At 40.5% G+C, this 24,666-nt stretch overlaps 2 protein-coding genes across 2 annotated transcripts; one reads left to right on the forward strand and one right to left on the reverse strand.

The window, feature by feature from the left end:
* The first annotated feature begins 623 nt into the window (after window positions 1–623).
* TMEM242 (transmembrane protein 242) lies at window positions 624–22,812 on the forward strand. The gene is made up of 4 exons (XM_085055784.1): window positions 624–817; window positions 2,820–2,920; window positions 7,667–7,804; window positions 21,612–22,812. Exons 1-4 carry the CDS (start codon window positions 682–684, stop codon window positions 21,708–21,710), a joined length of 474 nt encoding a protein of 157 aa, XP_084911910.1. The 5' UTR covers window positions 624–681; the 3' UTR covers window positions 21,711–22,812.
* On the reverse strand, window positions 8,086–14,139 carry LOC146439708 (uncharacterized). Its single transcript, XM_085057417.1, has 3 exons — window positions 14,128–14,139; window positions 9,660–10,995; window positions 8,086–9,082 (listed from the first exon to the last, which is right to left on the reverse strand). Exons 1-2 carry the CDS (start codon window positions 14,137–14,139, stop codon window positions 10,150–10,152), a joined length of 858 nt encoding a protein of 285 aa, XP_084913543.1. The 3' UTR covers window positions 8,086–9,082; window positions 9,660–10,149.
* Window positions 22,813–24,666: the final 1,854 nt, after the last annotated feature.

Genomic DNA, 24,666 nt, shown 5'->3' on the forward strand with positions numbered 1-24,666 from the left:
AGATCCAAAGAAGGAAGCTGGGGGAGAAACGCTTGGTTTGGATTTATTTACATTCATTGTTTGATACTGAGTACTGACTGTTGTAACTAAAAATACACTTTACCTATCCATACTGCATCTTTAATTTAGTAGAGAGTCTGGAAAAGTGGTAAAATTAGGTAGTACAACTTATATTCAACAGCAGCTGAGAATTAGTGTAACAAAGACATGAAAAAACCCAAGCGTATATTCTCGTAGTGTGAAAAACTATTTCCATAACATGAAAGAATGAGGATTTGGGACAAATATATGCACTTTAAAGAACACCATTCGTCAAGGCACAGCTTACTAAAATTCATGGGAACCAAGAGTGTCTCCCAGTTTTAATTGGTAAGTCCACTACACGATCTGTCCCACCGATGTAAAAAAAACCCAAAAAACCAAACCAAACCAAACCAAACCAAACCAAATTATTTAAAAGGGGCTCTGACAACTTTTCCCATTTTCCCTCTGCGCGACTCGGGCTCTCGCCCCCAGCGAGAGGAGGTCTTTCCCAAGGGGCGGCAGTTCCGCCCGCTGGATCCGCCCGGCTGCGCGGCCGACGAGCGGGAGAAGGAGGGAAGGAAAGGCGGCTGCGTGTTCCAGCCCCGCTCCCTTTCCTTCCGGGTTGCCGCCGCCGCCTCCTCCTGCCGTGCCTGGGCCATGGGGGCGGCAGCCGGCGAGGCAGCCCGTGACGGGGCTGTGGCCGCGGCGCCGCTGGAGCCCGGGCGCGGGCTGTCCCTGCCCCGGGGCGCTGCGAGCTCTGCGGCATCCCAGGACAAGCTCTTCTTAATCAAAGGTGCAGCCAGCCTTCCTCTCCTCCCCTCCTCTCCCCTCCTGCCCCTGCACGGGTCAGGGCGAGCAGCAGCCTGTGCGGCAGCCGTGACACTAGCCCTGGCCGCGCTCCCCTTGCCGTAGCCCCGGGTCTTGCTCCACTCTCCCGCCCCCCCGGGAGAAGGCGAGACGTTTGGGAATGGCCTCGCCGAGGCTTCTGGACGCAGCGAGGAAGCCGCTGCAGCGCCGGCCGCCCTTTCCCTCGCCCTTGGCAGCGACACTGCCGGTCACCCTTCAGCCGCCCTGCCCCGGGGGCAGCGGGCGCCGGCAGCGGGACGGGATGCGGGGCACGGGACGGGATGCGGGGCACGGGACGGGATGCGGGGCACGGGACGGGATGCGGGGCACGGGACGGGATGCGGGACACGGGACGGGATGCGGGACACGGGACGGGCACCGAGCGGAGCCGCCTCCTTCCCCGGAGGAAGCGCAGCCCTGCGGGGTCCGCGCCCAGCGCTGCCGGGCCCGAGGGAGCAGGAGCTTTCGGGGAAAAGGCGGCGGCTCCTGCGGGCTTCAGGCAGCGCTGCGGATCCCGTGAGGGAACGAGCCGGTGTTCCGGGCTGGAGCCGAGCCGGGAGAGCCGCGGGCAGGGCAGAGCCGGAGTCTCCGCAGCCGCGCACAGCTGCAGGGCAGCGGGCTCACGTCCGGCGGGCTGGCGGCGCTGTGCGGCGTTGTATTGATACTCTGTTGTGATTTTTATACGTGTCTCCGCACTGCTCCGGTGTCTGCTCGGTGTCTGCTCGGTGTCCCCGCGCCCCCCGGCGGAGCGGAGGCCGGGGCTCAGGCGGTTGTGTCCCAGCGCCGCCGGACGGGACATCCCGGGACAGACCCGTCCGGAGGAGCGACATACCCCCGCCAATTACTGTGCGTGAAATCGGGGAAGGGTTGGTTACCAGACCTGGAAATGCAAAGCTTAGTGGGCATGCAGGATTCGGCCAGGATGCGAGGTCTTTATGCTCCCAGGCAGAGGAGATGCCCTACAGATTTCATTGACCTCTTCATCGCAGTAATCAGAGAAATAACTTTTTAAAAGTAAGACTTGACTGTAACTGTAAAAGTAAGGCTAAATAACTGTAAAAGTAAGGCTAACTTAACTGTAATTTTGCTTTTTACTTCCTGTTCAGTCCATATTAAAATTACCTAATTGGTATTAGGAAAAGAAAAATAGGATGGGTATCAACACCTGCAAAGGAACAACATGTATCTCATTGAAATTTTTAAATTAACATGAATGAGATTGATTTTTACAATGCAATAAGTTTTTTAACAAGCCTTTTTGTTACAAGTGGGCAGGTATGGCTACATGTGCCTTTGGTACAAGGGCCAGAAAGGATCACGGTACCCCAAGTGACTTTTGGAAACACTGAGAGAACTGAAAAGCAAGGGATGCTTCTGTCTTGGGAAGGCTTCTGCTAGTGTAACCAACCTTCCTTCCTTCTTTCGTTCCTTCGTTCCTTCCTATTTTTTTATTTTAAATAGAGCATTAGAACATAAAGCCGAAGAACAAGCATTGCTTATGTAATGGTCTTCAGAGGAAGTGGTGGTGATGATGTTTAGGTGACCATTTGAAATACCAAGCGATGCAACAGAACCAGTTACATCTTTCTTTTGGGGAAGAGTGAGGCATAACTATAGAAGACGATTTTAGTAGCCTGCCTCTGGGGTGAGAGAAATTTGAAAGTACTGTGTAAAAAGCATCCTGGGATTTGAATTTCTGTGTGTGCCTTGAAAATAGATACATATGCCATTATTTTCAAAATGCCCTATTTCATAGAACTGATTCTTTGTATTGCTAATTTGTCATATTGAGTTAATGCAACAAGTGTAGACAACTGGGCCTTTCCCTTTGGCATGTGCTGACAGATCTTAATTTTTCAGGTTTTATTTTACAAACAGGTTGGTTGTTCTTTTTTCCTTCGCTTAAGTAACAAAGTCTTGATTTTTATTTCTTCAACTTTTCTTGGCAGGTGGAATTTTTCTAGGTACTGTTGCTACAGCAGGAATGATAGCAGGTTTTGGCACCACGCTTGCAATGACAAAAAAGAAGAACCCAGACTGGTTCAGTAAGGTTTGTTCCTTTAAGCTGTTTTCCAATAGTGATACGCAGGAAATAAGAATGCCTTGGATGCTTTATAGACATGGTGATATATGTGGAACTTGACAAAGTTCATGATAAGAGCACTAGACTTAATTGAATTCAGTACAGAGGTATGATTAATTTAAAAATCAATTCACAGTTGGTCCTGCTAAATACTTTAGTACTTGAGATTAGCTGAAATACATAATGCTTACACAGTTTGCTGGAATCATAATGGAATATAATTTCTGGTCTGTTTTGATTCTGTGATGTGAACACACTTCAGACACAAGCCTGTATCACCTCAGGGATCCAGTTCACCATGTGGTCTCACCGTGCTTCAGTGAGTCTGGAAGCAAGGTGACTGCAGTAAGGATGGGAATGAGGAGGTAGAAAGTCTGTAAGCTGTGGAATATGTAAGTGGAATAATTTAGTCAAAATTAAAGCTCTCTACTCCCATCCCACTGTATAAGGGGAAGGACAAGAACGAGTAGTGGCTCAGCACTGTGAGATCTGATGGCCAAAATTAATCTGATCTCAGGCAATTACTAACTGGATCCACTTGTGCATTCTGAAGAAAAGAGCTGCAAAGCAAAGCTAGCCGTAATGCCATGTTGGTGTATTAGTTTGAAACACAGCATATTTAATTTAATGATTTTTTTTCCCCACTAATGCTTTGTTATTGCCAAAAGTGTCAAAAGTAGGCTCTTAAAATTGATCAGTCTCATCTTCACCAGGCTCTTAAAATACAACATGTATTACAGATTTTTTTAAGGAATTAAAAACGGATCTGTTGTGTTTATTTTAAAAAACGATGATTCAATAATATATCAAGTTAATTCAGTGCATATCAAGAGAAAAAAAAATCTACCATTGTACTTTATACCAGAACTTGCATCTCTGACCACTCGTAATCTCCCTTTGTGGTTGAAGAGGATGAGATCCTTCATTTGCCATCCTACTTTACTTGTAGGCTGCTGTGGCATTACTCATCCATTGCCTTTACAGAAACAATAAGTATGAGCTTCTTTTTTGAAACAGACAAAATAGAAAACTTAATGAGACGTTATTTCACAAGCTGTGAAAATACATTACAATAAGGAAATAACTTCCTTTTTTAACATCCTTTTTTAAAACTTCCTTTCTCTTGAGCACTGCATTTTTTCCAGCCTGCACATACTCCTGGATGTCTTGAGCTGTCCTGTTATCAGTGTGAAATTTATCAAGAGTGGCATTGCATTGACATCCAAGAATACATATGCTGGAAATGTCATCAAGTGATATATACCATTTCAATCTTTGCTGAGAGCTGTATCAGCTGCTATTTGTGCAAATGAATTACAACAGTTTGCTAGCAAAAATCTGTGATTCCTGGGCCCCTCGACTTCCATACTCCAGAGTGCAGAAAGATACTTTTTTATCAAGGTACTTGTCGGTCAGCAATTTCAAAAAGGAAAGGCTGGACGTCGGGGATGGCTTAACTCTCAATAGAAGCTCCCTGAGGTACCAATGAGGTTTTGCATTAGCATTCTTACTTAAATTTATAGTTACTAACTGCAAGTAACTTCTAATAATACATCATGTATAATAACTACAGAAGATTGCACCCTTCTTAGATGTTCAATGCCTAAATATTATTTTTATCCATGTGAAGGTGAGGCCATATTTTGACAGATACTTTAAGCCAACGTCAGCCAGCATTGGTATTGAAAGAATTAATTCTACCAGCCCTTAGTTTCTGGCAATTAATTCCTGTTCCAGTGAAGACACAGATACATGTGCTGTTGGGTTGGTGAGATGATCCTGGATAATTAATGGGTTTTTCTAATTTCCCTCATTAGTTTTAGTCCAGATCAGTCATCTGATCGATTTCACTGCATGACTGCAGTGACTGTGCTGGCACGAACTTGGGGGAAGGTCTGAAGGAATGAGAATTTTGTTCAGTGTTCAGGAAGAAATGCAAGACCCATTATTTCAGCATCTTTTCTGGCTTGTGCCATTTTTTGTGTCTGTGAAATGGTGTCGTGCAAGTCAGGTAGAACCAGGAAGCAAATGTAATTCAGCCAGGGTCAGACTTAAGTAGTTTTAGGGGAGGAAAAAAAAAAGGCAATTTAGAGGGGAACCTCTGGCATCACGGCTTCATGACTGCGTTCAAACTACCAGGAAGCAACAGTGTGAGACCTTGTTCTTGTAGAGTAGAACCAGTGTTACTGGCAAGACATAAAGCTGAAATTGCACCTACTGTAGTGCTGTGGTAGTGAATTGAAGTAAATACAAGCATTGGTAGGACTCCTGCCCAAATTGACTTAAAAACTGAGATTACATTATCCTGTTTAGTGATGAACCACTAAGGACACCTTCAGTGAAGAAATTACTGGGGAGGGAGGTATTAAAATTAAATGCTCAGCTGCAGCAGCTTCCTTGTGAGAAGTGTCCAGTTTTACCAGCATTTATCCAGGTGTTTAATTTTACAATGGATTAGGTCACACAAAACAGTGAACACACGGAATACAGTCACCCAATATAGTTGAACACACTTTATTTTAGGCACTGCTTCCTTTTAGACACACTCTGCACTCAAGGGGACAGTTACAGGATGAAGGCCTGTGTCTGAATGAAAAAAACTGTTATTTTTTTTCCTTCTCCCACTTCCTGTTTATATCTTCCAGAGAAAAACAAAACAACAACAACCAACAAAACAAAAAGAAGCAGCATATATTTGGGAAACAAATCAGCTAACTCTGCCCTGTTTTTTTCTGGCCTGTTTTTTGGAAAGACTCAAGTATTGTTTAAAAACTTATTTTTTTAATTAAAGAATTAAAAAAATACAGAAATAGTAGTGATGAGAAAACAATCTGAATATAGAGTAACAGGTTAGTGAATAAAACTCAATTCTCTTAAAAATGTTTTTTTGTTGGTGACATCTTTTTCTTCCATGCTACTGTTGTCCTTAATTATTTAGCATTTCATTAATCAGCTTTCTTGATGCTCCGAACAGCATATCTGATAATCATTTAGCCAATTGTCCTGTTCACAGAAACCCTTATCTGTGTAAGTACCCTGAGGAATCAGTCTTGGACTGAGCCCTGTTTGACTGCAGTCAGTAAAACCAGATCAATTGTTTCCATTTACCGCTATTTTTCTGGGACAATCAAGCATTTAAATAGTATTCGGGTGGGTTTTTTGCCTGTAATTTTCATGGATAATGCCTCCTATTTAAAGATTCTGTGTAGAGGATATTTTTGTCCATTCATTTCCCGTCTTCCAAATGGGACAATTTTTTTCTTAATGTTGTTATATATGGTTAGACTATGGAAGCAGGAAAAATGTCAAAAATAATCAGCATTTCAAATCTGCTCAGAGCAGTCTCTACTGAAAGAGTTATAATAGTTCATTATCTGTGGTAAGGAGATAATAGGACCTGATACAGTGTAACTAGAGATCTCTGCTGTTTGTGTGTGTGTATGCTTACAGAGCATTGTTTTTGTTAACAGCTTCCACTTTATGTTACCCCTGAGCAATAATTAGTTTTTTTTCCAAGATACCCAGTAAGTAAGTAGAACTGTTGAGTTGTGTAAGGACCACAGATGCCTATCTTTAACAATTGCTATCTGAAATCTGTGTTTCTGTGTGAAGAATAAAACAGTGATCCTTTGGAGGGGGAAGAAAACTTCTGAATGGAAGTTTCCAGCATGAGCAAGAGAATTCTGTCTGTCTCACTGCTGCTGTGGGCTACAGGGGTTGAAGCTCTGCGTTCCCAAATAGGTGCAGTATAGTGGGCAGTGTGAGATGAGAACAGCTGGCTAGCAGTGAGTGTGAGGTGCACATGGATGTCATCCAGCATGTGCCAGGTGCCCCTGGAAGCTGCAGTGTCCATTTATGTGCTGTGACCCAGAAGGTTTCATCGTGGTTGGGACCCCATCATGGCCGAGACTCCATTCTTGGTCTAAGGTGGCTTTTTCAAGTGACAGTGTTTTGTGTTTTCAGGACATGCCTCATGGCAGGCTTCTGTGCAGCAGTATCTTAACAAGTGATTAAAACCACCTACTGTAGTAGGTGTCTTCTGACAAAAATGAGAAGTGTGGAGACCACAGAGCATTTTCAGTGTTGCTGATTAGTGAACTCCGCAGGGGAATGGGTTCAGTGTTGTTGTTTGCTTTTACAAAATTTTACTAAATAGTTTCCAGAGCTCCTTCAGAGTTGTAGCCCCTTGAAATTTGTCCTTGGGTCCCTGTTACACCCTTTCTGTGTCCAGATGAGAGCTGCTCAGGTTCTTGCAGTTTCCCAATGTACTGTTTCAGAAGTGCAGATAAAGACCTATACGCCGCTGATTGCCCCCCATGAAAAGGTACCAAAATCTATGACATACCATGATCATATTCTGGTGTCACTGGCATAAAGGCTTGTGACTGGTTTCAATTCAGTTTTGTATTTTGACTGGTGAGATAACTGAGGTTTGGATTCTTGTGCCAATGAAACAGCTGACTTTGGTATTTCTGGCCAATGACAGTCATCCCCAGGTGGCATTGGCAACTGTGAAAGCTGCTCCTGGTAGGAAGGCAGTTCATCCAGCCTATTTTTTGGCTCTTCAGGTGTTCTGGCAGCCAGAAGATTTTCTGTAGCCACATTAGTACAACTGCCAAGTCAGGAAAAAATCTAAATCACCAACTTTTTTTGGTCTTATTTTTTTCCCAGTTATTGTTCACTTTGTCACGATGTGTTAATCTTTGGTTCTAGGGGATTACTGCCACAGCTGCACTACCAGAGAGTGGTTCGTCACTGGCCTTACGAGCCCTGGGATGGGGCTCACTCTACGCATGGTGTGGAGTTGGATTGCTGAGTTTTGCCATCTGGAAGGCTCTGGGTGTGCACAGTGTAAGTAGCAAGTATGATCCCCATAGCTTCGTATTTTTCCTTGGGTAATACATGTTGGGGTGGCACCTCTATACTTCTTCAGCCTAAGAATTACACTTCCATTCACCACATGTAGGATGACTAACCAGAATGTGTGCAAACAGGGAAGGTGTTCTTACATGTGAAAAAAATGGCATGTTGTGGGAGGAGACAGTTTAGGGAGAGGAACAGTTTTGTCTTACTTTGTTTATTTGCACAGATGTTTCGGATACTTCACAAAAGAGCCAGTGTTCTAATTTAGAGACTAAAATAGTAGCTGGAAACTTTCTATATACTTTCCTTATTGAATTGAAGACTACTCCCATGAATCGTATCTTTAGAGCAATCCATTTATTTGTCCAAGTTCTATTTTTTGCATCAGTGCACAGAGGACATAAAAACTGAAAGGAAACCAGCTTGCTTTCTAGAAGCAGCAGGGGGACAGAAGATCGAGTATCATGTGCATTAGAATGGTGGTCCTTGACATGTCAAGGCAAGGCAAAGAAGCTTGGGAAGCATTTTTACATCCCAGCATACCAGCTATGGCTATCTTTAGTAAATTGGTTATGTTTCAGTCTTTCACAGTGTTGAGTGTGAATATTAAAGTTCATGTGAACATTTTTGTTTGCCCCTAGTAATGAGCCATGACTTAAGAGTCCCCTGCAGCTATAAGTTTGTCAGAGCTGTTTGCATCCTCTTTAGGACTAAAAATGACTAGACTTCCTTTACCTTTTGTGGTAATTATTTATACATTCAGCAAAGCATATATAAGGGAGAAAGATGGTACTGTTCTCATTAATACCTTTATTCAAGTTCTCATTTCTCCTCTACTGATGTATCCTGTAGCTTGCAATTTGAGTCCCAAATAAAGAATTACACAATCCTTTATTTCTTAGCTTTCAATGTTGATTCTCAGTAGGAACAGATAAAGGAAGGCTTAACACCAAAAAAGTATGGCAGGACATAGGAGGCAGCTACATTTTACAGAATTGTTGAGTGTTCCTGGTCAGAAAGGTGTACCTGACTATATTCTGTGCTGTGTTAGTGTGGAAAGGAGGTGGGGGAAACCGTATTTTAAGAGGCTCTTGCAAATGTCTGTTAGTATTGTTTTCTGTGGTGGAGTTCTTATGTTTCACTGTAGTGCACAGTGAGAATTGCAGATGCTGAAGGAAGTAGATTTCTGTCAAGAGATGATTTGGAACAGCTCTCTGCTTTCCACTGAGATATTTCTTGCATTCACTATAGACTTTTAAATTTCCACTGCAGAAAGGAACCACATACAGTAGTGCTACTTACTATTGCAGAATCAAAAAATTAGCAATTTGTAAATTTCCTGTCACTTTATAGCCATTAAAATCAAATATATATATGTTAAAAATTGCTGGAGGTACAAAAGTAGAAGCATATTTAAAATGAAATATTCTGACCAAAGAGGTACACAGCAGTAAAAATAAATTAGACTCTTAAACATATGCTTATTTTAAGAAGGATCTGTTTTTATTTGATATGCTTTCCATTTCTGGGGTACATTGTGATACTTTGGAAAATTCTTAATTGCTGTCATGTAAGCAGAGATAATAGATTGACAGTCAGTTACAATACTACTTTCTGAGAACACAAATGCATATCTTGTGCCTAATAATTATTAGATGCCCACAAAAATAAATAAAGTTTTATTTTTGGGAAACTGAATTTCTCCCTGAGTGAAATAAAGTTTCTTTCCACAAACTGTTCAGACCATGGAAGACACTGTAGACTTTGCACTAAACTTGACATTTTCAAATGAACATTTTAATTTCAGTTAAACATTTTAAAAAAGAGGCTTTTACAGATTTACCTGAATAAAATGTCTTGAGTCTTCGGTGTGGTTGAGAACTCTGAATTCACTGGCTCTGTAGTCCATGCAAGTTTCCAATAGCTGTAAAATTTCAAGTCACAATTTCAAATTTAGCATCAGATATCAAGATTTGAAAACTATTGGCTCAAAGCAGACTTTAGCCTCTCAATGTGCTATACTAGATGTAACTTGAGGGGGGATGTCACTCATTTTGATGCTAGTAATCTGTGTGAATTTAATACCTAAAGTTTTGGCAGCTGGACAGAGAGAAGTTATGCCTGGCCTCTTCACCTTAGCAGTATGGAGCAGCCCTTGGGACCTGCTAATTAGTGACCTGGCCCTGCTGGGCAGCAGCTTCATCTGTTTAAGGGCAATAATGATAATGTTATTGACACTTAATGCAGTCTCTTGATCTCAAATTGTTTCTCTTGGTATGAAATTGTGAAGGATAATAAAATTCTGATTCTAAGCACTGCAAGTGTTTCATTTATCAAACAAAAAGATGCTTCATTTGCACGCAGGAGTACCTCAGCTCCAGTGCTCTCAAATCCTTTGCCAGCTCACCCCCTGTGACTCTCTTGGTGGGATAGTAGCGAATAAAGGACTGATTTTCACTTGCAGGGTTTGGAGGGGAGTTCCAAGTCAAGTCAGACTGAATTGTTAAGTGTTTAATGCCTCGAGTCATCTGAAGGAGTAAAGTACAGGAAGGCCCGGTGGAAATCAGGTGTGATGGATTGGCAGCAGTCACAGCGCCAGGAGTAACTGAGCCGGCAGATCTTGCCGCGGGACTGGTGTGGCCAGGAGGGCCATTCCCGTCCTGGCCGGCCCGCAGCTGAGGGCCCTGCCCGCCGGGGCTGGGCTGGCTGGGCCGGGGAAGGACGGCAGAGCTGGGCGTGGAGGCTGCAGAAGCGCGATGCTCCGTGCGCTCGGTGCTTTTGTGCTTTGAACGCTGCCCGCGCCAGCCGCGCCCCGCTATGAGGCGGTGCGATGTGCAGTCGGTGTCACCGGGTGGCCCTGATCCTTGTGAGCGGCCCGGCGCCGGCAGGAAGCGGGGGTGAGCCTCTCCCGCACACCGGGAGGGCAGAACTAACCCCGGCAGGTGCCGCTGCGCCCCGGTCGCGGTTGGTTTCTGCGGTCGGTTTGTATCGCTGCCCTTCTCCCGGCGGCTCCCCGGGGCCGGGCGCGGCCGGGGCGCCGCTGCTGCCCCGCAGCGACACCCAGTGGCGCTGGCCGGGAGTGCAGCGCCCGCCGAGGGCCCGGCGGATCCGTGTGAGCGTGAGTTACTGACGGGACAGCGAGCGATGGACAAAAATATGTGTAGCCCCGAGCTTTGGGGCTATTTAAATGATCCTGTCGTCGCTCCCAAAGTCAGAGATGAAACGCCAAGAGCAAAGTGGAGCGATATTTCCTTGATGAGTTGTAATTGCGGTAATTAATCTGTGTTAGCAGCGCGATTGCTCGGCACTTTGTGTCGTGGAAGGAAACTGAAGCCACAGCTCAGGATGTCCTCACACCTTCTGACACAGCCTGAGAAACAAGTTGCTGTTAAGATTTGTTCCAGACACTGAGGTGATGCACCAGATTTGGTGATTTTAGATTTTTACTTAATCTTTGTGGTTTATTCTTAAAACAGTGCTGCGACAGTGTCTCCTGCCAGCTCTTAAATGGCTTTATTGTTAAAGGTGGTTCCCTACAGCTTTACAGACTGCTGCTTTTATGCCAGCATCAAAACCCAGGAGTGATAGTCAGTAACTGATCTTTATGTCTTGGTAAGGAATATAAAAGATTTTATGCTGTCCTCAAGTTGGGCTGTTAATATTCCCTGATTACAGTTGTAATCAGACCACTATTGTAATTTGAGGACAGGCTGGTAAGTAATAAACCTTACTAAATTCCACACAGCTCTTATTCTGAAGTGAAGAAGTGATGATTCAACGAGGACTTAGTTTGATAATGGTTTAAGTTCTATTTTTCAGTAGCGTAAAAGAGAAATCTTTTCTCAGAACCTAGGAGATGGTGATTATGTACTTTTATATTGTACCTCTTGCAGAAAATAACCAGGTATCAGTAATAGACAGACCTTTTTAACTTCCTGCAATCTCAGGAAGATATTTAAATTCATACCACCTTTGATTATCTCTGAGTATAGAAGCTCTGTCTATATTAGTGAGTATCATTGACCAGCAGCACTGGGGCAGTGAAACATTAGCAGGCTGAGGACCTCACATCTACAACCATTCCAGGAATTTTCAGAATTTGGACTGCCACTGGCCTTGTCCCTTGGCTTGAATGCCTGTTTGCAGTTGGACTATGTTATGTACACTACTAGAATGCTTCTTCAGGTTTGTGTCACCCTAAAAAGCCACAGGTCATGCATTTTGAAACAGTTCAGTAGTACACAGACTTACACCCAGTGGGCATGGACAACTGGGAGATTTGCTTTCAAAGAGCACTGCTGATCTGAATCTCAAACTCATCCAGACATATCCACAGCCTTCCTCTCTGAGTCACCTTACAGTGTGGAAGGGCATGTGCTGTCTTAGACACAACCTTGAAATAAAATGGCACCACTGTTTTTAAACAAGTTTATTTGCTGTTTAACAGCTTCCCCATCATGGTATTGTCTTCCATGGCATTGTCTTACTGGTTTTGAGCTTGCAGCCTCCGAACCATGTAGGTACCCATTCCTAGTGCAGTGGGATGGCTGTTTGCTGATGCAAAACACAGAAGTATTGAAATCAAATTTGTAGGAAGGGTTGGGTTTGGCCAATTGATCATTTCACGTTTGTTTTAAAGTTGAATATTAGTTGAAACATCTTATTTCAACATTCTGCATATGAGCTGTTCAATGAAATTTAAAATTTCCAGTTAAAGAATAAATGGTGTTTCACTCAGTAAAAATTTTTACAAGTAAAATATTCAAAATGTCTTAAACCCCCTGTTGTTACAATTGAATTAAACAAGTATTTTCATTGAAGTTTCCAAAAATTAAACCCTTTTATTTTATTTTCCTATTCTACCAGTGTTATGGTCCACCACACCTTGTTGTTACAGGAAAGAATGTTAGTTTCACAGAATCACAGAATAATTAGGGTTGGAAGGGACCAATTGGAGATCATGTAGTCCAATCCTCCTACCAAGGTAGGGTCACCTAGAGCAGGTGACAGTTTTCTCTAAGTTTTCTAGAATTTTTAGAAGTTAATGGTTGGGTTGTAAACGTTTCTTTTAAATTAAACTACCAGCTATAGAGTACTTGGCAGATATTAAAACATACCTATTAATGTCTGATGTTATTCTTTGCCTTTTTTTAACTGCTAACGATTATGAACCTTCTTTTAAAAGTAGAACAATGCCTTCAGCCCTTGTAGACTGAAGCATACAACAATTAACAAACAAGATAAATTATGCTTTAAAAGCCCTCTTGTTCTTCATGCCCTCAATAAATTAGGTTTCATTTCCTCAGAAATAAAAGCATTCTGTGTCCCATAGGAAAAGGGCCCGGATGATTCATATATAGGTTTGTGAGATTCTGATTGTTGCTGTTCTATGGAAAGCTGGAAAAATAGTGAGAAGACTTGCTTAGCAATTTATGACTAATATAAAGTATTAGTTTATCACTTTTATGGTGTCTCCTAATGAAATATCCTCTTTTTCATTGATCTTAACCTTTAAAATATTAAGAATTAAAAACAACTGCGTGGCTTTAAAGAAACATCTAAAACAATTAAAAGCATTGCAGAGAACATATACTTGCTGTGGCTTTGTTGGTAAGAACATTTCCTAAGTGAGCTTCTCTTCTCTAGAGAAAATCTAACCTCTAAATCACCATTTTAAGCATAAAAATAACATCCTGCTGCTTATTTCGAGAGATATTTGATATAATTTTGTGAAAGCATAGTCATAGGCACAGTATAAATACAAAGGAGTATTACCTTTAAAGGATGGATTAAATTAAAATAAAAGATGAGACAATGGAGACATGGTCTTCAAATATTACTGGGTTTGGCATCTGTAAATAGTACTAAGATTTATAAATCTTAACTAAATACCGGTACATAGCAGTGGCTGAAAGTTTTATGCTATTTCATAAATGAGCAAATGTTCCTATAAAAGCAGCATATTCCTAAAATAGTCATTCCTAGATGTTTTGTTATTAGTTTTTAATTATTGTTGTATTTAATCCTCACATAAATATTATTCATGAAGCTTCTTTTCCATATCATGCTTATGTCTGATAGCATAATAGAAGCTTACCTTTTCCTTGCTATTTCATGATCACGTATTTCTATATAAATCAAATCTGCACATTTTTTTTAATGCTCTTTTATTTCCTCAACACTTATTTAAACTCAAGCTCTTAGAAAGAAGATGAAGCGCTAGTACAAGTTAGCACTTCCTCCTCCTGTTTATACTGGATTTTTCTGTACTGTTTATATTGTCTAATGAGTTTGGTTTGGAGAAGACTTGCCTCCACACGCATGTTCTGCTAGCATTTTATCCAAGAAGGAAAAAAAGGATACCAATGAACTTCACTGTATACTTGATAAGGCAAAATGCTTATTCAAGGATTAAGATCGTAATTTTCCTACTGGAAAGCTGCTACATCTGCTTTATGAATAGGGACAGCTGGGAGTATTTCAAGAACATGGGGAGGCTGTAACTATAGCTGTCTTGGGGAGTTTCGCTGTTGTATCTTGGGAGAGACTCGCAGCTGTTGGCTGCTCCCAGCCTGGTGGGAAGCCTGTGGCCTGAAATACCTCTGTGTGGCCCTACGTGGATGAGTGGGTTGATCCACGTCTGGGCCACATGTAACTGTAAGTTGTGAATGTACAGGCACGGTCTGAATCCAGGCTTCTCTGATGGGTGCAAGTTATTGGTACTATATCTTGGTCCTGTGGCATTGTCCTGTATGCTGAGTGTGATGCATGGCCATGCTTGTCATGCCCCTCTGTGGGCCAAGACCCCTGGCTGCTCTGCTTGTCTGGGGGCATCCAGCACTCCCTGCCTGCCTCCCCCTGTGGGTGTCACACTGGCTCTGACAGGTTTCCTGCAGGGAATTTGGCCCCAGTCATGGCGTTGAGGCGGAGGCCTCACCGAAGAGTTTTGGGCTTGTGCTGGCCCTTTCCCCAGCCTTCAGGCTCTTGTGGATGATACATACAATGAATTCCTGGATATACAGAGGAAGAAGATTACTCAGGTTGCCCTTTTCAGGAACTGCCTGCTTGCAGACAGTTCATGTTTTGAATTTAATTCAGAAACCCAAATTACAGCACGGAAGAGTTTATAGAGTTGGGGCATTCATCCTGAGATTTTGGGTCCATTAACCAGCTAGCTTTATATATTTGGATATTTAACTATTTTAAATTTAAAATTATTTCAAGATTAATTTTTCAAATTGCCTGGGGTGACCAAGGGGCAATGACTAATATACCATAATAGACTAATCATGTGGATGTCCTTTCCAGGCACCCAGATTTGAAAGTAAGATTCTGCAGAAATAAATGGCACATTCTTCAGTGGTATCAAAAGTATCCCACGCTCCATTTTTCTGCATAGCATGGAAACGTTTACTTTGGGATACCATATACTACAGAAATTTAAGTCCTTGACATTTTATTTCAGAAATATCAACATGGAAATGAATAAAAGTTAAAAGAATGCTCCTGTATCTCTGAACCTAAGGAAGTTACTTTTTTTTTCAGAATCCAGTTTATAAAATTACTGTCTCTGTAAATAAAAATATTGAACATAACAAGCTAACCACATTTTTAAAAAAAATTCAAAATAATCTACCCTTAATCCAGAACAGTTTCATTTTCTTTAGACTTTTCTGCTGGAATAGCATCTTCCTCCCACTTTGAGATCTAAGTCACATTTGCACAGAAATGAAACCAAAGTGAGGCTAGTAAAACATGTATGTGATGTAGACCACCTCTCTTCCTGTTTATGAATGAGCAACATGTCTTGTGCACTCATGGGAATATAGCATGAGGAAAGTATTTAATGTGTTTTGTCACATCATGTGACCCAATAACTGGAAGAGAAGCAGCCTGACCCTAGTGACTTGACAGCTCTCTGTAGTTCACCAGTAATTCAAGACAGAATATGGAGTAGCTGTGGGAGGCTACTACATATTTATAATTGTTTGGGAACTGTGACAACTTCGTTCTAAACAATGATGGTCCTCTCCCCCTTCTCCCTGTGAAGTTCACTTAAGTTATTTTCATGTTATTTTTCTTTTAAAAGGCACAGGACATGTTTTACCCACTTACACAGGGTTTATAGAGATAAATTTGTGGAAAAATATGTCTATGTGTTTGTTTAATTTTAGGCATTGTAAATAGCCCTCTGATTTCAAAGAGGGCTCTCAGCACTGCATGAGGTTAGGCATGCCAGTGTAAGCCTCCATGACACAGGGGGCCAGTATGAGCTCCTGACTTCTCTAGATGGTTTCACACAATTCTACTGCTGCTTTTCTCTATGCAAACCTGAAACACTGGAATCAGCAAACAGGTGGTGAACAGTGTGCTTTCAGAGTACAGTGCAAGGTGGTTAAATATTAGGATGTTTACTGCCTTACACTCTCAGGGCCATTTTCATAGATTTGTAGTTCTGCATAATCCAAACCTTTATGATGCCTTTGCCAGTGAAGTGCAAGATCTAAGAATGTGAACCAGGGCTCTATTTGCCATGCTTATTCCAGAACTGGCACATAGTGACCTGCAGTGAGTGCCCCATTTTACTGAGAAAAGGACAATCACCTTCAGCTGCCAGGCTGACTGCTCTGCTCCTCCAGTCCTGCAAGGGCTCAGCACTTGTCATTTTCTACAAATAACTTGCTATTTCTGTACGTGGCCCTTGGTAATCATTTGCTAACAAGGGCAGCAGCAATCATTTTAAGATTTGGGAAAAGGTGGCAAGAGCAGTCCTCACTGATGCTTTTAAATCCAGTGCAGCCTGCTTCATCTTCATGCCTTGTGAGATGGGAGGTGGCTGAGGAGAGCAGAGGGCATGTACATACTGCATTCTGCTGCCACTTGATATTTCAGTTCAGGGCATCTAACCTCATTTCACTTGGAAGCTAATGTAAGCAGTTCTTACTGATATGAGTACTAAAATAGGAAACTAATAATTCCTGGAATCTGGGTTGGCCTATTATGAATGTCAGACATTAAAGAGAACATTTCTTCGTAAAACTTTCATTCTAGGATTCAAATAGACTCTTTTAGCCCCTCTTGCATTCATTTTAATATGAACGGCCATGTAAGTGCTCTCGGTAATAGTGCTATCCCAATTTTTGTGTGACATTCTGTCAACGATGTACATTAAAAAGAGATTATTAAATGGAAGATGCTTTTAGGTCCCTATATTTTTGCCATCTGAGGCAGGATCATTAGGTTAAGATAAGAAAATAACAGTGATCTGTAGCTATTACAGATTATTTAATGCAGTAAGGTAGATGATACCCTTTTAGAAAGAAGCCTGACAGAGGTAGAACAGTTACTGTAATTTATTTAGCAAGAAAGAACAGCGTCAAGCTCTGTAATATCTGTGACAAAAAAATAAAATTCACTTGAGTGAAATTCACTTCAGAGAGTCGCCTGCAGGAATGGAGCATGCTGGAATGTTAAGAAATGTGTTACAAATCATTCAGGTACCACTAGGTTCAGAAGCAGCAGTTGAGAGTAGCCTTGGTACTGAAGGCAGCAGGAAGAGGTAAAATACATTCAGCTTTTAGTGCTTGGTTTATTGGACTATTAATTGAAGACATTATCACAGTTGAACCAAGTACCCCAGTGCCAGTGTGGCTGACAATAATATAGAGGCAGCCATTGCAGTGAGTTATTTCAAAACATTCCAGTGCTTGGTACATAGCACATTAGCTCTTGTAATTATATTAATGCCTTTTGATTTGAGACCACTGATGTGAGTATTGTGGAATCTGGAGGAAATATGGGAGAAGATTTCCAGGAGGGGAGGAGAGAGGAGAAGAGACCTTCCGAGTGGCACCTCCACTGAAAAGGCAGGGCCCTTTCTTTTCTTTCTGAAAGGACACAGATTCCTAATTGCAGCATTTCCTTCATCAAGAAGTGTGTTTGTCCCAAGATTTTAAGCAAGTAAAGATAAGGTCCTAATTCTCACACCTGAGGTGTTCAGTATTAATAGAACATAAAGCTGATTAGTCATCTTCACAAGAAGCTCACCACACTGCAGGAGGACTGGATGCTAGTAAGCTCAGTTTGTTGAAGGACTAACTTAAATGTTTAGTGTACAAATTTTAGTTTCACTGCAAGGACACTTTGAAATTGCAATGGGCCTAGTATGACAGTGTCAACTAAGTGCAAGCAAGAACGACCCCAAAGCCAGTGTGAGGTACTTTGGAGGCCAAATTCAGTCCTAAATATAAAATATATATTAAATAGAGTTCGATCAGTCAAGGCCCAGAAGACTGAGCTCTATGTCTCTGACTGAAAGAATCAGAATAATTTAGATTGGAAAGGCTTCTGATATCATAAAGTTCATGCATTAAGAAATTACAGCCTCAAATGGGGTATTAGAATGGTTTGTAAGCAGGCAGACATTGTCAGTGGGAGAGAGGGGACAGGAACATTGGGATACAATTTCTGTGGTTATTTATATGGGTATACACCAGTTCCGTGACATCAGAGAATAGTTCTTTTACAAAGCTTTCTCCGTGGTTTAAGGCAGTGGGGTAAGTGAGTTTTAGGGGAGCTCTGAGTGCAGGGAAGACAGTGGCTGGGATTTGGAAGTGCATTTGGGAGAGCAACAAGCACAAATGTGGAAATGAAGGAAGGAAATCAGAAGCTGACGTCATTAGTGGAACAGGAGAGAATACCTTAGCGGTCTAGATCAAAGCCCTAATGAAATATTGTACTGCCCTTTTTGATTGGGAGGAGAAGGGGAAAACAGGAGTCTGTGACTGGTACTAATTAAGTTGGTTAAGGTATTAGTAGTGAGAACTCAAAAACTGCTGTGGAGATAAATTATCAGGTGCAGTATCTTTAAAGGGCTGTAGAAATGAAAACTTCCAGTAAGAGTTAGTAGCTGTGACATTTGTATTGGGAGGAAATTGGCCCTGTTTTAGACACACTGTGAAGTCATGTATTAATGAGGCTCACTCCAGTCACTGCAGATAATGTCCTTCTTAAAGAGCTGACAACCTGAAGGGTTACACTGGGAAAGAGCTGACAGCCTAAAGTGTTACACTGAGAAGACAATGAACAGTAGTGATCAGCTTGGCATTACAGTTTATTGAAATGGATCACTGTCCAGGAATCACAAAGGAAGAAAATCTGTGGAAAAACATAAAGCATGGTCAGAACTGTGAATTGCAATGAAAAACTATTTTTGTGCAAAGAGGTCTTGTAGAAAAGGGCAGGCAAGAGAGGGAGTGGTAAATGAAACATTGAGTCTGGCATCACTTTCAAAGTGGTTTTACAAATAAGCATCACCATCTGAGAAGACAAGGCTGAGGAAATTTCTCAGGTAGTGTTAAAAGCAAAAGAAAGACATTGAATATTTCAGATCTGGTCCATATGTTAAAGGAAAAATTACTTTTCCAGGAAATCAGTTGCTTTTCCTTGCAGAACATAAATTAATGTTCTGAGTGGACAGAAATCTATCTTATATTCTTAAATCTGCAGCTGCTAGCACTGTTTCAGTGCTTTCTAAATAAATTCTTTTTTTATTTCAGAACAGAGTTATAATGTTTTAGTTCCCAGACAAGACTGCTCTTTGCATTCAAGAGTTAGGGTTTGGCATGTTAATAGTTATAAGATGATTGTCAGAGTGAGGAATCACTGTAGTTTTCTGAATGGCTCCTCCACCCATCATCTTCTTTTTGGAGGTTTTATAGAATTGCTTTAATTTCCCTGTGGTTTTACATGGCTTCAGTGGGGTAACAGAGGTGTCTTATAGAGCTTAAAAGTGCATAATTTAAATTTTACAGAGAGAAATTTAAGTCTGAGTTTAGAAACAACCAAAAAATCCACATTGCACCAGATCATTGGCTGGTACTGAATGTTTTATCTCCAGTTATACCAACAGAGCTATGGCTTTTTACTTCAGGTTGGTATCTGACCATTCCTGCGTTCCAAACACCCAGATTATACTTAGAGTGAGATGGAAGAGTAGAAGAGTTGAATCACTCTTTAGGAAGCAAAAAAAGTTAAGTAAATTGAATACTTTCCACACATCAGTGAGCTGGGATAACTTAATTACATAGGACTGGAAAAAACAGCTAAGCCAAAGCTCCTAAAACATTTAATACTGTAAATACTTGTATTTAATTGTCAGCAATTGTTCAGTGTGATTTGGGCTGTTCCTCTACGTCAGCTCTGATACTGGTGTTTATTATTCCTGGAAACATTAGCTGTCTAGGAGAGCTTCTCAGTTTTAAATAACAAGCAAAAATGTTAGTTTAGGAACAATTGTGGGTCATTGCCAAGATTTTTTAAGACCAAGAAGGAAATAATTAATCAAAACAACTATCTGATCAGAATGAAATATAAAACAGAGAGTGAATTAGTATTGCTTAGGAGCAAAATCAGGAAAAATCAAAAAGGATAATTTTGCTCAGAATTTTCCTCCTACTTTATATAACATATATTTTTGTTTGATTAGCAGTACCCAGGAATTATTACACAAAAACTAGGGTTCTGAAATGCTTTCATCCATCATAGTTAGCTACTGTCTTACTAAAGGACTGGTAATTTCTTTGTAAATTGTTTAATTCTTTGTATCAACTGTAACTTGAGTAATTGCATTCCAGTAGCATGTCTCTAAGGCATTACCAGTTCCCTGTCAGAATTATTCATACACAGAAGGACTTGTTGAGAAAACAACCCAGAGGTATTTGTATAAGTACTGATGACCCATAACACAAAATGTGGGCATTTTAGAGTAGATGTCTATGTGGCTGTTTGGAATATCTAGATTTCCTGGAACCTCTCTGTGGGACATACTGCCTGAGACTGCATTTGCTCTTACAAGAGGACATTGCATCCAGTGCTTGAATACCACATCCTGTCTTCTCTGTGTGAATGTCATAGATTCTGTCATAGAGCTTACTAAAAATAGCAGTCCAAAACTTCCCCTGTACATCCCGCTGTTTTTGTAACAGGATTTTCACTGATTTGGTTTTTCCATGCCTATCCTTCAAAAATACATTATATGTAAAAATACATGTAAAATTCCTGGAAGAAAGAAGCTCACTAAATCTAAATATTCTAATAGAAGTGATTTTTATTTAAATAAAATAAAATAAAATAAGTGTTCAATTCTGGCATTCCAGGACTATTGAATCAGACATTGGTGATAAAATTCTTAGCATAAATATAAATTATATGTATAATAATAATTATTTTATATATATATATACACACATATATATATATAATGTATATACTTCCTCTTTCACAGCATTTTAACAACAGCTAAAGAAAAACTTCGTCCTATATACTATGAATCTTGTTTTCTTTCCTACTGGTATATATATTTGAATGAGACTCTGTTTTGTCACCTTTATCCACACAGTGGGATAAACTTAAGCTGTCAGAGCTGAGCAGAGTATTTTTCTTTAGCTCTTGTTTTAAAATCCTTGAACAGACCTGTTGAACCTTTTATCCATTAAAAGTGTAGAAAAAGGCACTGCAGTCAAAATAGGGGTAACATTCCATGGGGGTAATCTTCCTGCAAACAAAAATATTTTAAGAGTGTGTGTGTATAGTAATTCATGTAACAGTAGTGGATCATTCAGGCAAGCACTACAAATCAGACACCCCAGTGTGGTGCATTAGAAGGAGTGATTGTTGTAAGTCCCTTCATGCTTTTCTCCAGTTTGTTAATTGAAAATGAAGCCTGGGGTTCATGGTGCTAATTTATTTGTTCCTTATTCAGGTAACTGATTTTATTTTTGAATCTCTTTTATAGATGAAAGAATTCCAAACTAAGATGCAGTCAATCTTTCCAGCAATTCCTAAAAATAGTGAGTCATCTGTTGAATGGGAAAACTTACTTAAATCCAAGTGAAAGACTCAGAGCTGTTTGGAGGTGTCTCTTTCAGCAAGAACAGGAGCAGAAGTAGCTGAAGTGTCCCCTCTGGAAAACAAAGAAGACTCAGACCGAGCAAGTTACTGACTGAGTGCACTGAACCTGGGAATGCCAGTTAACATCTAGCAGCAAGGGAGTTGAAACCAAATCAAAACAATTTATACTGTACTTTTCAGCATCCTTGGTATAGTTGATTTGTGAGAAAATGAACCCTCCAAGAAAAGTTGGATTCAACTGGAAAAAAGACTTTTTTGAAGACTTACAGAAGAAACTTATCTTGATTAGTAAATATATGGACATAATCCCGGTAAACTCCTGTGCCATTCTCCATTTCAAGAAGAATTTTATGAAATTTCTCTAGGAAACAAGAACAGTACTTTCAGTGACTTATCCTATTAAGAATACAACCATCAAGTCAATCATAACAGATCTCTTGCTGAGCCTGAGGGTACAGCATATAGTGCACTCTTGAAAAATAAAAGGGTTATTTAAATTTGCAACAGAGAAAGTATACAAAGTATTTTTATAAGTCTGAAGGGTGAGTTTAAAACTCAGTATGCAAGTAGTGACTTGTGAGCTCCTCTGCAGAGCATCAGAAGAGATCTTTACAAAGTTCACTGTTTCCTCAGTATTAACTTTTTAAAAATTGGATCCCACAACAATGAATCTTACAGTTTGTATAAAAGTCTCTACTATATTTGTATATCTATTGAAATAGTAAATGGAAAAGGTATAAAACAGTGAGACACCCGGGCAGTCCTACACAAGTATTTTCAGCTAAGACGGTGCATGGGCAGGACTAATTTTGTCTGTTCCAGTCATTGCTGTGGCTCTTCTACGAGGAGAAGCAATGTGACATTTTCCACACTGCAGTAATCTCATGAAGTGTGGGTGTAAACTAGAAAGAGTAATGTCTTAGTCAAATGTTGTATTTGCAGAACTGAAGATCTGTAAAACTGCAGAAATAAAAAAAGTGCCATTAGTGAACAGTCCTTTGTTGCTCAATTATCAGATTTTCTTATTAATTGCACACAGTCCACTTAGTCAGTTGTCAGATTTAATAAAGTCCTCTTAAAACCTGTCTTTTGTGATTTAAGTCTTTATATTCCTAGGAAAGAATATAAAAAAAGCTTTAAATGTCAGATGACTAATAGAGAAGTATGGTTTTCCTATGAAACATGACACTAAAATAATACCTTTAAAACAATTGAAGTGTAATGGTTGACGTCTTTTCCAGAGCTTGATGCTTGTAATTCAATATTAAATAAATTGTGGTGAATACTGCCATCATACACACATGAAAAATGGTACTATTTTCATATTTCTGTTAGTTTCATGTGAGTGGTGATACCTCTTTTGCCTACGTTTAAGGATATTAGTGCTGAGTTACCAAGTTTAACAAGTAGCTGTGTCATAGCTGGTCAAATACTGAACTAAATAAATGCAAATAGCATGATGTCCTTCAGATTACTTTTAATTTCTAAGGCAGGGCTTTGGGTCATATTTATCTGGGTTAACTAATTCACCAAAATCAGTCATCCAAAGTGCCTTGTATGTTCAATGTGATGGGTCATTTTTTCTTTTTTATGAAAATACTTGGCAAAGAGTTACTGGAAACTGCAACAAAATGCTGAACAGATAGAGGGAAAAGAGGGAAAAGGCTGGCCAGAGAGTGGCTTGCGCTGTACTAAAATGCATGGCTGTCCCTGGAATTGCACAAGGCATCAGATCTGTCCTGCCTGCTGGCTGCTTAAGGAGAGAGCTGTCCTACCCTTGCTTATCCCCATCAGCACGGTGACTGCACATGGACATGGTTCAGGAGAAACTCAGAAGGAAGAGGAGTGGTCTTCTGGCACTTTGGAGCTCTGAGGATTAGTTAGGTGGTAAATCGGCACAAGAGAACTGTCCCTTCTGGTAATGGTTAGCAATTGGATTAGTGTAACTGTATTGTATATTAAAAAAAATTCCCTTATGACAGACAAGATGAGTTAAATCTGGAGGCACCCAGTTACCAGGACATACCAGATGATGCTCTTCAAAAAATCCTAACAGTAAAATATGTAAGGGTGAACATTAAATATGTTTCAAAGAGAGAGGAATTTGTAGGTCATCATATTCCAAACTTTATTTTGTGCTTTTGGCCGGAAATGGATTTTCTCTAGATAAGGGTTTGTGTAGAAGAGTGCAGGCATAATGCAGGAGTATATCAAGTCTCAGTTGACATGAAAAACGGGGAGATCTTGGATATTTGTTACAGCACTGTGCAGCTCTCTTCACTCAGTGAACATTCTGCTGGTATTGTGATGGGTCATTTTTTCTTTTCTATGAAAATATTTGGCAAAGAGTTACTGAAACCACATCAAAACGCTGAACAGATAGAGGGAAAAGTACGTAGTGCACCAATAGCAGCTAGATACCCTAGGGTATATAGTTATTGAAACTGAGCAAATTAAGCTAAAAACAACAACAGACAATGGACATTAAAAAAAAGGCATTTCAAGAGTTAAATACTAGAAGATGATATTGGCACAAAAAAAGTTGGTGGGTCAGTAACTCCCTAATTGCTTTCTTTTATTTACAAAATTGCTTACACTCTTTATCAAGGGAGTGTAAGAACAAACAGAAGTTTATTTTCATCATCTGCTTTTCCTGTGCAAAAAGTCACGCTAAATTAAGGTGATGTTTGCAACACTGCTATTCAAAGTGTGTAATGTAGAATAGCCACAGTGAGTTTCAGATTGTTTCAAATTACTCTTCAGCTGGTCTCTGTTCCATTTCCACTGATTTTTCTCCAACTTTCTGGTCACATTCAGTTATAGGAATAATGGAAGGCATGTATGTTCTTAAAATTAGCCTGTAGGCTAATGCTTAATAATCCATGAGCTCCCTCCATACTCCTGTGTTGCTTAGAAGCAAAAATAAAAATAGGAAAACA

Source organism: Lichenostomus cassidix, chromosome 3 (genome assembly GCF_008360975.1).
Source record: "Lichenostomus cassidix isolate B80296 chromosome 3, HeHo_3.0, whole genome shotgun sequence".
Taxonomy (NCBI): domain Eukaryota; kingdom Metazoa; phylum Chordata; class Aves; order Passeriformes; family Meliphagidae; genus Lichenostomus; species Lichenostomus cassidix.

Bases quoted from the DNA above. Each gene is read 5' to 3' on its own strand.
- TMEM242 (XM_085055784.1), top strand. From the start codon at position 682: ATGGGGGCGGCAGCCGGCGAGGCAGCCCGTGACGGGGCTGTGGCCGCG. The intron at 818-2,819 runs GTGCAGCCAGCC...TTTTCTTGGCAG, and splicing joins CAAGCTCTTCTTAATCAAAG to GTGGAATTTTTCTAGGTACT. The intron at 7,805-21,611 runs GTAAGTAGCAAG...TCTCTTTTATAG, and splicing joins AGGCTCTGGGTGTGCACAGT to ATGAAAGAATTCCAAACTAA.